Source organism: Perna viridis, chromosome 4, assembly GCF_037379345.1.
Source record: "Perna viridis isolate PV_CMFRI_1.1 ecotype Kerala chromosome 4, ASM3737934v1, whole genome shotgun sequence".
NCBI lineage: Eukaryota > Metazoa > Mollusca > Bivalvia > Mytilida > Mytilidae > Perna > Perna viridis.
Window position 1 is genome coordinate 18,026,743 of NC_142448.1, and position 13,136 is coordinate 18,039,878.

Consider the following 13,136-nt stretch of genomic DNA (forward strand, 5'->3'; position numbering starts at 1 on the left):
GGTGGTTATGTTGTCAGTTTTGCATACGAAGATGGAATGAGTTAAACGGCAGTTTTTATCACAGTGAATAATAAATCGCTTTAAACATATTATTTTAAAAAATATGGCTTTTTAACTAGCCGAAATAATTATTTTCTTTTAATATTCGCCCTCAACAGCTTTTATTTACAATGAAGTATCCCCATCGTATAGATTTACCGGAATTTTTTATAGGAACGAATTTGTCATTTTCGACCACACACATAACGAGCTTACATTTTTTTTCTTATCATGACAATTATAATCCAGATTAAAATTCACATGTTTCTCCAGTATTGCTAGACTAAGAGCACATGGGCTTGCTCCCACTATCAAATATATACGTTTACATACGAGTTGGGCTGCATATTAGATTACGGGAGTATACGCCCCTGTGCTTGGAATGATATATATTCTCCATAGTTTATAATGAGAGAAAGGGGTTGAGTCCGTTTAAACCATCATGCAGTCTGGCTCAAAAAAAGGAGTATGCTGTGGCTCGTCCCATAGCTATCCTGTTGTTTATGTTAGGTCTTCCCTTGGAGTATCTCTCTTTTACCCCCCAAGTGTTTGCTTTCCTTGTGCCAGTCGATAGTTGTTTGTGTTGCATTTTGACATTTACTAGATTTTGGTCTTGCTGTCATTGAGTTTAACTCTATCCTTTTACGTGCAGTTTTCCACAATATTCAACTGTGTTTGTGCGGTTGTCTCAATATTCGTTTAACATTATCTGCATCTGTTGGGCATTCGTTTCGTTAGAAGTCATACTTTTTTCGATCGAAATATCACTCGGACTTTTCCGGGAAAGGCCGAGTAATGTTTTGACTTTTTTTCTAACCGACTAAGACCACATACATTGTGGAAGAAACACGACGAAACGACCAAAACGTACCATATTTACCTGAACTTTTGTCCCATATTTTGTTTTTTGTTTTTAATAATGAGGACTTGTAAAAAATTAATACATAAATTTCAATGCGCCAATGGGACTTTTAAATCAAACATAAATACCTTATCCAAAAATAATTTGATTTTCCTTTAGCATTGGTTTTTAGGGATATCCGATGATAAAAATGGCGCAAATTGCAACATGTGTAACCAAGACTGGTGGACTTGCAAAAGTTGTTTTGCAAAAATTTCGATGCAGCAACTACAATATTCGGTATGCAATGTAAAAAAAAACTATTACTTGTTGTACGTCATGATGTGACAAGTAAAATATTAATGGATTAGTAATCAATTGAACCAAGATTCAAGCAAAAGTCAAAAGAATTTAATCCAAGGACAAGGATAAAGACTAGACAGAGAAACTTACAACATGAATGGATGTTCTCCATTCTGTGTGTCTATGATATGTATTGAATATGTTAGTTGTCGCTGGAACAAATTCTAGTTATAATGGCACATAGTGAAATTGGCACCATCGATAGGCCATAGACTGGCATAGTCAAATCGGCACCCAGTCTGGTTAAATCGACACCCAATTTTGTTAAATTGGCACAAATTCTGGTAACATTGGCACCTCGTTTATTGTCATTAATCACCACCTTTATTGTTAAAAGATTGGCCTTGGAAGAACAACCATTAGATAGTTTGAGGGAAATGTGAAAAACCTGAGAATGACTGAAATAACAAGATGGAACAACTATAACTGTTCATATGTAATGACAAGTTTTGTTCCATTTCTCTTTCCAATTAATAAAGTTACTGGATTGTCAGCATTTTAACATCCCGCCCATGTCTTCGTGCTGGGGAGTAGCTGCAGTTGTCTGTCCGACTAGAATATAAGATGATGCTTGACACCAAATATCGATACATTTAATAAGTAATTGCATCAAATTAGTCATCAAAATTTTTCATTATTTATCAAATATGCCTTTAGGGATTATCCTGGGATGGGCTCTTTTAATTTTATGGGAAAATGTGTTGAGATAGAATTAAACTGGTCATTTGTTTTGCTGGGCCCCTTGATAAGGCACAAAAATAAACTGTTTATTTGTGCCTTTTGACAGTATTAAGAGATTTTTGGCCCTTCAAAATTTTGCGAGGGCTCATCTTTTCCCTAAATGCCCCGTTGAAATTCAAAATATTTCCATTGGCTTCTATATAAAATGGGCCACTGGCCCATGTTATGGGCTCATAATGGTCAAAAGCCAGGAAAACCAGAGCGTTTTGAAATAATAAAGTAAAAATAGATAATTTAGATCTGGGATTAATAAAACAGATTCCCAGTTTTGATTCAAAATATTATTAAATTATCACCACATACACAACAATAAATTACAGATATAACTCATAATACTCAACAATATTTACATGTAATTCAAATTTAAATATTTTATAAGATACATTGTAAATCAAACTCTGATACAACTGTAATGTAAAGTTGCCGATTTGACCAGGTCCCGATTTGACTATTTTTAAGGTGCCAAATTAACAATAATGGTAGATGCTGATTAAACCAAGTGCCGATTTGACTTGATACCTCTGGAACTTCATGTATTAATGCTCAGTCGTATAGTTTCATTTTACCCTGTAGAGCATTACCAGCAATGTTTGTATTAGGTAAGAGCATTTCTGATTAATTGTACAGATTCCAGAAATAAAACAGGTGGCGGAAACAGTTCATAAAGGTAGGGTCTAAAATGTGTAACCTTTACCAACTTTTCCCTGTACCCAAATAATGTTTATGAAAATACTTATTCTTACGGTATGTGAAGAACTGAAAATTGCATTAGATGTGGAAAAGTCAGTTTCAATTCATTTCTTATCAAGAAAGTGGCATATATTTTTCTCATATTTTTGTTCAATTGTTCTCGATTTCAAAAGGTCTGAAATGTGTAACCGGAAGTTACCGCACCAAATTAATAATTGACTATTTCTGACTTTCCTGTCTGTATTTTAAGTTTTTCTGAAATAATTAAGAGGTTAAAACTTCATTATGATACTTTGTATAAAGTTTTAAAAGATTTGATATTGTTTTAAAATAGAAGTAATTGATTTTGAATTTCATACCGTACTTAGCATCACTCACTGAATCTGCAAAGAATGGATAAGATCTTATTCAGGATGAAAAAGAAAGTCTCATAAACAAAGTCTTATGCGAATTTAATTTACAAAGAGAATTGTACATTCGTGTATCTTCAATGAAAATTTTGATGATATTATGAAGTTGTAATGTCAAATATTCATTAAAATTGTACCAATAACAAAATATATATATGTATATATCAGACTTTGATTTTGGGTATGGGAATTTCGGGTTGCACATTTTCGAACTTTTGAGAGCAGAAAATCCTATAAAATATTTTTTTTTTTTTTTGGTAAGAATAATTATTTCAAGCCTAACCATAATGTCATTTTGTAAATGTGTACTAACTTTCAGCTGAAAATATCAAGTAATAATGAAGAAATTGGCAAAATAGTATTTGGGTACAGGGAAAGGTTGGTACAGGTACGGTTTAACAGGAGAAATGATTAATGGTTGCCCACTTGCAAATGGCGACCAGAAATGTGCCTGTGCGACCATTTTTTCCATTTTAGTAGCTCAGCTGGCAAAAAAAATATATTGTAAACAAAAGTTGCAGTGGGAGTTTTAACTGGTTACCATTTGATCAGAAACGTAGCGTCCCTAGTTAAATTTTATCGGTAACCCGTTCTAATTATTCGGAAATTGTTCATAATCGATGACAGTTTCTTATTTCAAATTGCTTATTAATTTCTGCATCGGTTATTTCAACAATGAACAAATGGTTCATACCCTCAAACAAGTATTTTTACGTACCCAAATTTCGTCCGAAAAAGTCTGGGCTACCAACTCTTTTTTCTGGGCTAATTGATTTTATTGTATAGTAGCCCTGGTGGCTACTGGCCTCAAAAAGTTAATCTTGACCCCTGGGTTTACACATTTTAGAACATACCGTTCATACATAACCTGTGATGTAAAATAGAATTATTTGGATGATTCTATTTGTTTTCTGTCAGCCAGGGGTGGACAGGCTTCAAGTCAACAAGTGGTTTTATTGATGATGATTTCACACATTTACATAAGATGTGATGATATCTAGACTAGATAATGGAGACATTTTGGCAAAACGGTATTAAATGGTCATCCTGTTCAAACTCCCAATTACCAATCATTGGTTGATGTTGATACCATGATCATCAAAATGGAATTTTTTCATCGATTCCCAACTGTATCCACATATTAATGTGACTAGGAGAGTAGGTGGTATTGCATTGGACAAATTGATGTCTTAGAGGTATTCTCATTATGAAAAAAAATATACATGTACATGTATTTCTCATTATACTTGCTGCCGCAGTTATCCACAGGCCAATAAATGGATAAGAAATTCTTACTGAAACCATATACATGTATCTGCATGGGAATTGTAAATGTAGGGTGAATAAAGTATAGACCAAACAGTTATATGGTGAACAAGATTCAGGATGAACAAATTCGAATTTGAGCATAATATCCCAAATGACAGATGTTGCCTTTCCTATCTTAGAAAAAACTATGCTTCAATCAGGAAAACACAATTGGACCTATATTTTTTCCCAGGCAGGTAAGGTTCTTTAGCAGGGAATATTGAACAGTGGAGAAAAATATAATGTATGAACAACAAACTTCATTCATTTCTTTTAATTAGAAAAAAAGGACTCCAGACTGTTAGTTATTTTTACTGAAACTAAATAAAATGCTCTCTGTTTCCTGTAACCTTGCCAACCCTATTTTTTCTCTGCAGACCCTAAATTTTTTTACGGTGTCAAAAAAACCCCAAAAAATATGATTTAGGCATTTCCGTCCTCTTTTTTTTTTTTACTAGAATCGCCTTGCTCTACGATGTAGAGGTTCAAAATCATTAAAAAAATGAAACAAAATGGTTGTGGCGATGACAAATTCAGTATTCAGGGGTGTCATAAGAGAGGCAGCAAAACAAGTACATGTAGGTTTTAATGTCCTGCAAATCTACCAACACTAATTTGGTTAAAAAAAAAACAATAAACTTTACCTACCGACACTAATTTTGAAGGAGATATTACCGAAAACCCAAAATTTGTTTAAGCCTTATCTGAACTTCTCTGTGGAATCACATGTCAATCATATTTGACATGCTTTTGTTGGAAGTGAGTGAAGTTTGATTAAAAAACCCACCATTTGCTTTTACATTTGTCACGTACATGTATGGTTGAAACTTCAAATTCTGGCATGGTAGCCTACAGCTTAAATTTTGGTAGCCAGTTTGTATAGTTCTTTACAATCATAAATTTTAGGGACCATACCCCATCATAGGCAAGTAAGCCTCTTCTAATTTCATTCTCTGAAACAATTTTAAGACTTAAAGCAACAGGCCTGAAAAGAAAAAAAAGATATGTGAAATTATGAACTAAGACAACAATCAAGGACACATACAACCTCTTAACTTATGTTGGGATGAATGATTTCATACATGTGAATTTCTTACCAGACTGGGAGGGTCCAGTCTTCTGTTTTCAGAGGTCATGACCAATTCTCCTGTTAGGAAGACCAAACTCCTGTATTTAAAAAGAAATTCTGGTACACAAATGTATTGGTAAAAATTTAATCTTTTCTGTGTTCACATTTGACATTACACAACCCAGATAAATTAGAGTATTTAGGGTGGTTTAAAAGTTTACATTTTTGAGAGCTTTTGAAATGTGTTTGATTTATATCACACTTGTAATGATGAGGATTATCAAAAAATCAGATGCTTGAGAAAGCCGACTGTGTCTATATAAATACTTGTCGCTACCTTTTGATGAAGAAAATACAGTGATTCAAGAACCTGCTCAAAGATCTGAACCGTCTTAAATTTCAAAATTGCCTAGCTGAGTTTCAATTTTTACCCCAGTATGTAATTTTAAAACCTCCACAAGAAAAAGCCCTGAATCAAACTACATCACATTTGGGATAAAGAATGTTCATAACTTTTTTGAAATCAATTTTTATTCAGAATAATCAAATTTTCATCAAAATTAAGTCATATACAAGTAAAATAAAAAAAGAACAAAGAACAAAATCCAACAAACCCTAACATGAAAGTCAGACTAAAATTCTCTTCTTTTATTGGTTTCATATTTCACATTTTCACTGCAAAAAATCTTACCTATTGAGGAATTAGAAACTCAAACTTTTGGTGAAAAGGTGGAAAACGATGAGAATTACAATCAAAACAGTAATTATTTCTACCTGTATTACCTACCGGGTAAGTGACTCCCAAAGCCATAGGACTGTCAGACACTCCTGGTAAAAATTGAGTCAAGCTGGTGAAGATTTTGTGCCCTCTACACCATTTGTCTGATGAATATTTCTGTGGCATAATGGTCCATTATTTTTTTTATATCCAAGGCAACAAAGTTTAGGACTGGAGTATATAATGTTTTTTTTTTACCTGTCCATCATTACAGTCAAACATAAGTTTTCCATACTTTTTTTCTGAACCCTTGCAGATTTTGAGCTGATTTTTTGGTAAATGAGTCTACCACCATCAGTTACAGATTAAGGTCATGTTTCATTCCACCTCACCGATTACTGAATTTTACTGACATCACTGCCCTTACAGAGGAATAACAGTTTTCCTCACTTTTTCCTGAACCAGAAAAAAATTAGTGCTGATAAGCAATTGATGTACAGTTGATATAAAGGATTAAAGAGTGAAAGAATATCAACCTTGAACCACTTCATGTGGCATTGCCACCATAACATATGAATGGAGATGCTGAGATATTATAGTTCATCCATGGTGATTGTAGTATTCATGATTTTGATTTGCCTCATTACCACCCAAAAAGACCGGCAAAAAAGCTGAACAGAGGATTGTGTCATACATGGACATACTCTGTGTTTATTGAAGGGACTTCTTGATATGTCCAAAGTGTGTCCTGTAACCTTTATGACAGTAAATGTGGGAAATTATCTTGAATTAACAATGTCTCATGTTGGAGATTTTTATGTAAAAGCAAATTTTTTATGTCAAAATTTAATTATTTAGTATTTCTCATGGAAAATGTAGTAATTCCAACCATAAATTCCCCACAAATCTTTCATGTGGAAGATTCTAAATTTTCCATTGATTTTGTGCTAGTCTCCCCTCTGATGTGGGTGGGTTGACAGGTATGAGACATATTTCTTCTAGGTTTTGTTGTGTTTTTGACTGAAAATTCTGGGAAAATACATTCATGATTTTGTTTCATCCTAATGTAATTTATAAAAAATACAAGTAGTATGTATATTAAATAATTTTTTTTTACATTACAGGCCAGTAGTTTGTTGTCATTATGGGAGAAAGCCACACATTGATGTTGATTCTCTGCCTAAGCAGCCAAAGAGACCATTGAATGCATACCTTGACTTTTATGTATCTCATATGAAGGAATTAAGGGAGAATAACAAAGGTAACCATTTTATGGTTGTATTTTTTTGCTCCTGACTAAGGCTGTAATGTTGAAAATTTGGGCTTTCTTTTCTGTGTTATTTTACATTTTATTTTTATTTTATTTGTAAATGTATTTATTTCCCTGTTATTTTCTAAATGTAGCAATTGGCCTGTCAAGTCTCATGCATTTTGAAGCTGAATTAGTGGCATTTTCCTTTGATCTATTGTTTTTTGACATTTGATTTTTTAAACTGTTGCCAAATCTCACACATTGGTGTTTTTGTGTGATAATATGAATATTAGTTGTTAAATCTTTATCAAATTCTAGAACAAGGGAGGGTGGATAAGCCAACGCGGAAAAATGGGTCTGCCACTCGAAAATGGTAAATTTTGTCCATTTCTGGTAATTTTTTGCTACATGTGGGGTTCAACGGGAGCAAATCAGGAACCAAAGCACATTCATCCTACAGCCTATACACCTTGAAGGCTACTGAAGCCAAATTGTGTTACAAAGTGTTCCAATTTTTGGCCTCTGTATGGTCTGAAACGGGAAGTATGCAATACAAGGGGCTGACGTACAAATGGTGTTGACAGAAATCATTCTTATTTAGTTTCCAGGCAAAATGAATACTACAGATTAATTCTGCTCTGGCGAGTGTCTGAGAAATGAACCCTACCCTCCAAAAATATAATTGTTTTTTTTTTTTCAACAATGGAAACTGGTGACCTCTTCTTTTAGCTTTCAAGTCATTATTTTTTTTTAACATTCTATATCAAATAGCCTCATTTTAAAGCACAGTCAAGCTGTTTGCAGATGGACACAGCACAGATTACTCTTTCCTAAACTAAGATTAAGACTGGCCGAACCAATAAAGCAGAACCAGGTCCAATCTTGAACAGGTCCGGGGGTAGCATGACAAGGGTTAACTATATTACTCCAGTATATGGATGTCTATGATATTGCTTCAATTTATTCTATTCCAACAAGGGAAGACAGGCATTGATTTTGTGGGTTAGATTATTTTAGGAATTAGGGACCAAAAAGGGGCAAGAGACAAACATTTTCCTTATGTCTGAACAGTAACTTGAGTAAAAGTGAAAAGATCTTGTATAAATGGAAATGGATTGAAAGAATAAATTTCAAGGATAAAGACTAAACAGGGAAAATTGACACACACAACAAAGAACATGAAATTACCAAAGCAACAAACGTAACATACAAAGAAACACAAGTAATTGAGCAACACGGACTCCACTAAAAACTTGTAGCAAGGACCAGGTGCACTGGTAAGGTAAGAATCCTCTGCTTCTCTAAAAACACCCACCAAGTTGCTCATAAAATGTCAAGTCTTGGGTAGACAAAAGAGGAAAAGAAAACTGTGACACTGAAAAAATCAGTTCTCATGGTGCAGATAAATACACCATACAGTCTACAAGTTGATGATAAAGTTCATAAGACTTCTGTAGCTGTGACTTCAACATGATTGTAAGAATTCTAGCAGGGTAAACAGTCACAATAGTTAAGACAGGCTCTTGCACAACATATGATTTGTGATATGAAACCCATAGACAGGTGCTGAAGGGATGTTGCTACAGATGAAAGGAAAGTTGACAATATGGATTGAGAAGTCATTGCATTTGTTGTATAATTTTCCTTTTCCATTAATCTCCAAGTAGGTCAAGATACAAGCTGATTTCATAGTCTGCAGCATCCTTTTTCTCAAGTTCTTTGCACAAGTTTGGGATTGATTTTGGAAGTTTTCAAACTTTGACTGTAACTATTTAGGAATAAGGAGTAACAAAAAAGTGGCCACTAATTCTTGTTAAATTCTAATCAGTTGCCAAATTTCCGACTGTTATCAAAGTTCAATGCTATATCAAGTTTGATTGGCGTATCCATACTTGCTCTGACTTTTCAGGGTTTGATCTTTGCTCTATATAAAGCTGCACCCAGCAAAGCATTTTATGTTTGTTTAAAAAGTGGAATTAGCTGTTAAAGTTTACATTAGATGTACATATTCATGTACGTACATGTAAAAGTCCACTTACACTTCAATTTATTAACTTAAAAACCCTGGCATTGACTGAAACATCCAAGTTTATCTTTTAATGTATTTAGCAGTGCCTTTAAATATTGTGTTGTCTTAATTTCCATGGGAAAGAAGTACATTATCAGGCCTTTCATTAAGAGGTGGTGCCAGGTACTTTTACCCTCCTAAACTACTGAAAGGTACACTGTACGTCCAGAATTTTAAAATTTCATACATTTTTATTAAACTAAAAGTACCTCCTACAAAACCAAACGTACTTGTGTTGCAAAAAAATAATGAAACCTCTTATTATTCTATGATCATGAACATGTGACTTTATATCTCTTGTCTTATTTCTGTTAAGGTGTTGACAGACACAAAATGTGGAAGATAGAGAGGTATTGTATTTATTTCAGCACTAAATACCAGTTTGATTTTTGCATTTTAGATGTCAAATTATCAGATCTTGTCAAGATATGCAGTAAAAATTGGAATTCACTTGATGAAGATACAAAAAAGGTACATAAGTAAAGATGCCTAATCTACCCTCATTAATTTTACAATGACTCCTATGTGGCAAAATTAAACTTTCAGACACTTCATTTTGTGCATTAGCTTGAATGATGCATCATTAATTGTGCATCTGAATGAAGTTTCTTATACACATAACAAAAGAAAAAGGTTGGGATTACTTTAAGGGTTATAACCACAACAGATAAGATTTAACTGGCCAAAAGGGTGGAATATATTAATTTTATATACATGTGTTACTTAAAATTTAGAATAATATTGTTTGTTGTCAATTTAATGAGGATTTGTTTTGAAATTTCTAGTAATGATTTGACTTATAATTAAATGTAAGTAGTTTTCTGCAAGTTGTCTTGTTTAGCACAAGAGGCTGCTTTGGGAGGTGGGCGGTCATTTTGGCCAAGGATATTTCAGTTCAGGGCTTTTGGACTTAGGATGTTTCAGCCTAGGATATTTCCTAAGGACGTTTTGGCTGAAAATATAAAATTTTAGTACTATTTGCTATTCTTTGCAGATAAAGTTTATTCAGTATTTAATGAATTAAGGTATTAAACAAAGCAATTTTATTAGTCACTTAATAATTATAATATGAAAATCATTTTTTTTTGAACTTTAAAAAAAAAAAATATTCATATTTTCAATATTATCATTCTTAGTGTCAAAACTTAATTGAACATATGAATATTTTTAAGTTTATAAAGAAATGATTTAATTTGATTTTCTTTTTAGGAAAAGTACTAGATAATGAATGAGTTATAAATGATTTAAGGAGGTAGACCTAGGGTTAGGGACATAACTCATGAAATCATTGATATGTTTGCATCATATTCAATTTCACCAAAGCCTCTCAAGCTTTCATTTGAAGCAGAATAAAATGAATCCAAGTTGAGTAGATGCTTAAATAAGATTGATGTAAAATGCTGAATACAAACGTTACAATGATTTTTAAGATTTGTGTCCCTTACCTTAGGTCTGCCTCCTTAAATTATTGAGTAGTTACTGTGCATGTATACTATCATGTTAGGACAGTACCTATTATTACGCATAATTGTCAAATATTCAAACAATCCATCAACCAAGGTTCTGGAAACATTAAAAAACTCTGGTTATAGGCTGACAAATTTTGCTAATTACCGACAACCATTTTCCAATATGGGACATAAAAATTGTCAAGCCTTATAAATTACAGTCTACATGGTTAAATTAGTGTCTAAACATCCTGTCTACCTGTCTCCTAATTGTTTATTGTACACTTGCTACAAGTTTCTCTGTAATATATATTTTATTTGATTAAATATCATTTTTATCAAATATTCATTCACTATCCAGCTGCTGTATAAAATATATATTACAGAGAGACTTGTAGCAAGTCTATGTTTATTGGTTTGTGTCAATATTAGGCGATGTGCAACTACCTGTGACTGCGACTGTGATTTACCTGTAACTGATTAGTTGATTGCATAATAAAATTAACAGTATTTTTGCAGCATCATTCTGTATATGAATGAATTGAAATGACTTGGAGACTTTTCATACATTTATTACTACACCTTGATTTTTAAAATTAAGAAAAAATATTTACAAAAATTTAATGCACTCCATCATTTTCCCACTGATCTTTCAGTGGCAACGAAAGCATGTGGTGCTGAAACTACTAATCAGTTTGAGTTTGTAATTATAAATTTATTGTTTGAATCCTTTTATTTCAGAAGTCAACAACCCATTTAATCAATATACAAAAAGTATTTGCGATTTTCTTTTATTCATCAACATTTTTCCTAACCTGGCAGCCCAGCGAACACATTTTGTATATTGATTTAAATGGTCTGTTGACTGCTGTGTTAAAATGATTAAAATTAGGAGACTGGTAGACAGGATGTTTATACACTAATAAAACCATGCAGACTGTAATTTATAAGGGTTGACAATTTTTTTTTATATCTGATATTGGAAAATTGTTGTCAGTCATTTGCAAAATTTGTTGGTCAATGACCGGCATTTTTTACCGTTTCCAGATCCATGATATAACCCCTTGTCATCTTCTGTCCTTTGATTTGCTGAGCAGATAAGACGTTATTTTATTCATTTTTATACATTCTAATATTCAAATTTAAAAAAAATTGGCGATCCTAAGGTTGCATTTGATATTAACCAGGGAACCAGATTACATTTTTCATCACTCGCAACTTCTTAGCTGTTTGCCGATGTGATGAAAAAGTCCAAGAGATATGAAGTTTTGTTTAAATTGAAGAACGTCCACGTGTGTGGTCGAAACTGACCTTGCTCACTCGTTCAGATATTTTGTAATAGACATAGTATGTGATGAAATAACAGAATGCCAATATTTATCTTTGAATAATATAAAAAAAGTTTTTTTTTCTCCATCTGAGCATGTAAAGGACCGACACAGTATTTCGTCTGTTGAAGTTTGATAAAATGTCCGACATGGGCTGTCAAAATTACCGGAACCTTGGCATCAACCCTGGCTATTAATTTATGTTACATGCAATTAGCTGGATTAGTTTGTTATGCACATTCATACACAAATCTCATGAAGTATATAAGTCATTACAGACAACCTTCAATTATACAACTAACCAAATTTTATATGATAGTGCCATGGAAGTTCTAACCAGAAATTGTGGAGGGCAAGAGTCCTGTTTTGAGGGTTTTCATGTACTCAAAGGAAGGTGAAACAAAACAAAAATAATTAAGTCAAATAATTACAACTCTTTTGGAAATAATAAACAAATAAGTTCCGAAATACAACATAAAAAACTGCTGTTTTTCAATTAAAAAGACATTTTTTTTAAAAATTAAATGGTGGTAACCACTTAAGAAAGTAGACCTAGGGTAAGGCACATAACTCTTTCAAATCATTGTAATGTTTGTGTAAAGCATTTTACATCAATCTCCTCTAAGCATCAAAGTAACTTGGATTGATTTCATTCTATTTCAAATGAAAATTTTATAAGCTTTGGTGAAATTGATTATGATGTAAACATATCACTGATTTCAAGAGTTATGTCCTTTAACCCTGGTTTACCTCCTTAATAACTTTCTACTTTCTAATTGAACTGTTACATGGGAAATAAATATACCTTGGCCGAAACATCCACATTTCAAAATAGCCTTGTTGAAATGTCGAAGGCCAAAA

General features: G+C 32.9%; 1 protein-coding gene across 1 annotated transcript in view; it reads left to right on the forward strand.

The window, feature by feature from the left end:
* Positions 1 to 1,061: 1,061 nt before the first annotated feature.
* The window catches only part of LOC148619144 (transcription factor A, mitochondrial-like), a 30,086-nt gene continuing 18,011 nt past the window's right edge, over positions 1,062 to 13,136 (forward strand). The window contains exons 1-3 of the mRNA XM_088578738.1: positions 1,062 to 1,180; positions 7,304 to 7,440; positions 9,900 to 9,970. Of these exons, the coding sequence (XP_088434864.1) occupies positions 1,083 to 1,180; positions 7,304 to 7,440; positions 9,900 to 9,970 (306 nt within the window). The 5' untranslated portion in view covers positions 1,062 to 1,082. The remainder of the gene's footprint in view (positions 1,181 to 7,303; positions 7,441 to 9,899; positions 9,971 to 13,136) is intronic.